General features: G+C 67.7%; 2 protein-coding genes across 2 annotated transcripts in view; one reads left to right on the top strand and one right to left on the bottom strand.

The window, feature by feature from the left end:
* Positions 1-1,116, bottom strand: part of SPPL2B (signal peptide peptidase like 2B) — a gene marked incomplete in the record, with an annotated part of 10,843 nt that extends 9,727 nt beyond the window's left edge. Inside the window, 2 exon segments of the mRNA XM_027769620.1 lie at positions 6-82; positions 996-1,116. Coding sequence (XP_027625421.1) covers positions 6-82; positions 996-1,097 — 179 coding nt within the window.
* A 2,782-nt stretch (positions 1,117-3,898) lies between these two features.
* The window catches only part of LSM7 (LSM7 homolog, U6 small nuclear RNA and mRNA degradation associated), a 5,570-nt gene continuing 5,247 nt past the window's right edge, over positions 3,899-4,221 (top strand). The window contains exon 1 of the mRNA XM_027769589.1: positions 3,899-4,142. Coding sequence (XP_027625390.1) covers positions 3,899-4,142 — 244 coding nt within the window. The remainder of the gene's footprint in view (positions 4,143-4,221) is intronic.

Genomic DNA, 4,221 nt, shown 5'->3' with positions numbered 1-4,221 from the left:
TCTGTTTGCTGAAGCCACTGGCAGGGAGGTCGGCGGGAGAGCAGAGCAGGGAGGCCGTCCAGTTGCGCAGCTGTAGGAGAGACTGAGGGAGGGCGACCTTGCACCAGGCGCAGGGCTAAGGACGTCGAGGGCAGGGTAAGGCCTGCGCTGGGACTACAGAACACACACACAGCCAGGAAACTTGCGGATGGGCCCGGGGGCGTGGCCAGGAGGGCTGGGCGTGGCCTGCATGCTGGGTGGGCGTGGCAAGGAGGGTTGCCTGGGAGGGGCGTCTCCAAGGCGGTTCCCCACAGCAGGACCCTGTGTGGGTTTCCATGGCCCCTTTGAGGGGTCAGGGGCTCTCCAGGCCCCAGAGAGCTGGGCTCCAGCCCTGCAGGCCCTCCCAGGCTCCCTGGGTGTGCACACAGGTGCTGCCAGGGACCCCACCATGGCCCGGGCATCACCATGCCCAGGCCACAGCCTGGCCCTGTCCTCACTCAAGACAAGGTGTGGCAGGGCCCACGGCCTGTGGCAGTGTCACCATCCTGTCCCCACCAAGTGCCTACGAGGCTGGGGGTCCCAGAGCAGAGAAGGGTAGGTCCAGCTCTCAGGGAGCGCACACGCGGGCACACGAACACACACACACGTGGGCACATCACAGGCTCATCACGGGCAGAGATGTGCACCTGCATGCACACACATGTGCATCACACCCACACGCGCCTCCATGTGCATGTGTGCACATGCAGCGTAGGAGGCCACCAGGAAGGGAGGGCGGCAGCCCCTGGAAGACAGGCCCCATGGGACCCCGTCAGCTCACGCCAGGCAGAGTGGGGTGCAGGAGGGCAGGAGAGGGGAGGGCGCAGTGAGACCCTCACATTTTAACAGCCCTGGTCAGCGGAGGCCACACCTGAAGCACAGGTGAAGGAACTGGCCTCCCGAGGCCTCGCTGTGCCCCTGCCGTCCCGCCCACTCACCAGCTGCCACTCACTGCCCACATGCGGCCGGGCACTCACCGCCTTGCTGAGATCGTGGGGCAGGTGGGCCCACTGCGGGTTGTAGAGGATGCAGTAGTCCCTGCCTCGGGGGCCCCCGGCCTCGGAGACCACACGCACCATCCCGTACTCGCAGGCCACCTGCGGGGACAGACCCGGTCAGGGCACGGCAGGCCGGGGCCTTCCGACACAGGCTTGGCAGCCCCACAAGAAACAGGTACACGGCTTAATGCTGCCTCTGGCCCTAAGGCGGGTGGGACGCCTGCCCGACAGACAGACAGGTGTGGCCCAGGAAACGAGGGACGTAAGCGCGAGGGCTGGAACCAGCGTCTCCCTTGGGAGCCCAGGCTGTGCCCACGCTGGGCCAGGCTCCGAGTGCTCTCTCAGCGAGAGGTGGCTCCACCTTGGGGGACCATCCAGGACGCAGGGCCAGAGGGAGAGGCACGGGTCGGTGGCTCCGTGCCAGGTCCCGGGAAAGTGGGGGCCTTGGGCGGGCTGCCGGTTCCCAGCAGATCAGAGATGGCCCCTGATCCAGTGTCCAGGGGATAAGCTGGTGACCCCAGTCAGCACCCCTTCAAGTATGGCAAGAAGTGAACTGTCCAGAGGGGTCAAAGGACGCTGAATGCCAAGCGGGCCGGGGCAGGGGGCACAGAAGCTACCTCCCACCCGGCCCAGGGTGGGGCAGGCCCCAGACCCTGCTGGGCAGCAGGTGTGCACAGGGAGGGGAGGGACACCACCCAGTGAGAACCTCGAGGGTGAAGATGGGAGGACGGAGTGGGCCGTGGGGGGCCCTGACTCTGACTCCCATGGGCCCACGGGGTCTGCATTCAAAAGGGAGAGCGTCCCGAACACCGGCCCCCACCCAGGAGGGCGTGTGGATGGGGCCTGGGGCACAAGGGTGATGCCCCAGAGCCAGGGCAGGCCTGAGTGCTGTGTGAAGCAGCCCAGCGATCACTGCCATGCCCCAGGACTACCATGTGGCTCGGCTCAGCCAGTTCTGGGAGGTTCTGGGAGCTCCGAGAGGCATGCAGGAGGGCAGGGACCCCAGGAGACAAGCCCGGAGCCAGCTCGGAGCCAGCCCGGGTAGGTACACAGCTCCTCCAGGAGCTGGAGGGGCTGCCGGGACACACAGGGCTCCTCCCGCTGGGCAGGTCCCCTAGGGCATGCCGCAGAAACGCAGCACCTGAGACGGACGGCCCTGTGCCGTGAGCGAGCGGGCCACAGGCAGAGGCAGCTGGGCCGGGCCGGGCTAAGGGACCACGGAACCCGGACACCGACCAGCCCCTGCCAGCCAGGCTCTGAGTGAGGGTGAGCACAGCAGAAAGGGGAAGGACCCCCTTCCTCCAGGGAACACCCTGCGGGCTCCCCTCTGCTCCACGCTGTGCAGCACCCACCCTACACATTCCAACAGGGCGCCCAGCCGCAGCAGGGGCGGAACCTCCAGTCCAGCCCCCCACCCACTGTCTGTGTCAATAAAGTTCTATTGGCACGCAGCCACGCCCACTGGTCCCCAGGTCCTGGCAGGAGGCAGGGGCCGTGCACAGGTACTGTCTGTCCCCCAACATTCACCAGCCCGTCTGAAGGGGTCAGGGTGCTAGGGGAAAAGCCTTTTGTACGAGACAGACGACAGAAGCGCCCCGTGAAAGGTCAGCTAGGCACACAAAGGCACGCTCCTGTCCCCACCTGCAGGGCTGCCTTCTGGCAAAAATACGTCCATGCTTTTATGCCGGGCCAGAGAAAGCACAGCCGGCTTTGACAGTCCTGGGGCAGCTCAGCGGAACAGGGGCCCAAGATCTGGCAGGGTCTCCTGCAAGCCCGAGGCCCGCCACCCGGCCGAGGAGGTGGCCGGGCTGCCGTGCCAGGACACATGGGAAAGGCCCGAGGCCTCCTGCGCACGCTGCACAACATGCCCCCGATCCGGCAGCCCGAGGCCACCGGTGACCACTGCATCCAGCCCTGGGGAGCACTGTCTGCCTGTTTCTGGAACCGGTGACAGGGCCAGGTCAGGGGCAGTCTTCCCTGAGACCCCCTCCTCGGAGGGGGGTGCGGGGGACTGAGGTCTGACCTGCTGAATACTGGGCTCCCACGGCCAGCTGCGAGTAACTGGGGGAGGTGGGCACACATGGGTTGTAGCACGGACCCATGCATTTCCTTGCCCAGTGGGCACTGGACCCGAACCTCCAGGGCTATGAAGAAGCACCCCACCCAAGGGCATCTGGTCCCGGATCTTCGGGCGCACCTAACCCCTGAGCTGCAGGTAGCACAGCACCACGGGCTCCCCACACCCAGAACAAAGTCCGAACCCCTTCCGCCTGCCCAGGACAAGGTCCAGATGGCCAGGCCGGGGAGCCCTCCGTGACCGCCTCTGAGCTGTCTGCCATGGTGCTGCCCATCCCAGTAGCCCCTCCCTGGGTCCCGGCCCAGTCCCTGGCTTCCCGCCCAGTCCCTGGCTTCCCTCGGGGCAGCACGCCATCCCGCAGCCTCCCGCAGCCTCCCACATGCTGTGTGTCCCAGGCTGGCGGAGCCCTCCCTCCGTCCCCAGGGTCCTTCCTCTGGGACTCTCCCCCTTGCTCCCGACTGGGAGCTTGCAGCCCTGCCCTGACGACGGACGCCTGCGGGCAATGGGGACGTTCCCGGATGGGGACAGCTGGGCAAGGGGAGAGGTTCCCGGAGAGAGGGCGGCTTCCAGGGGGCGGCTGGGAGCCACTGGACGGCTGGCATCTGGCGGCAGGGAGATTACTCCTGCAAAGCGGAGAACGGCCAGAGGGCCGAGGACAAGCGCAGCCACAGGGAGAAGGGCCCGCTGGGAGCTCCAGCAGACACAAGGCTGCACCCCTGCAGCCAAGGCTAACTAACGGCGTCCATGGGGCTGCCAGGGCACCACCCCGGCTGCGGGAGCCAAGCCGGGTAGCTCCAGATCGAGAATGCTCACCGACCGGGGCACGTCTCCCAGACCGACCCAACACCGAGTGCGCGATGGCGCGCTGAGCGGGGTGGGTGCCCGGCGCTCCCACCTGTGCATCCGCGGAACCCACTCCGCTCACCCCGACTTGCAGACGAGCATCTGCGCTCGGAGCGCGGACTCCCCTGCCCAAGGTCACCGCACGGGAGACGGAGCTGCCCCGGACCCCTCCAGGGCCAGGCCCCGGGAGCGCGCCGCTCGCCCTGGTGGGGGCCAGGGCCACCGTGCGCGTGCCACACGGGGGAAACAGGCGGCGCGCCGGCAGGCGGCCGCCCCCGCGCACCC

The sequence above is a fragment of the Tupaia chinensis genome, unplaced genomic scaffold (assembly GCF_000334495.1).
Source record: "Tupaia chinensis unplaced genomic scaffold, TupChi_1.0 Scaffold149964_2, whole genome shotgun sequence".
NCBI lineage: Eukaryota > Metazoa > Chordata > Mammalia > Scandentia > Tupaiidae > Tupaia > Tupaia belangeri.
Note: the sequence above shows the minus strand (reverse complement) of the source record. Positions and strands in the feature narration are given on the sequence as shown.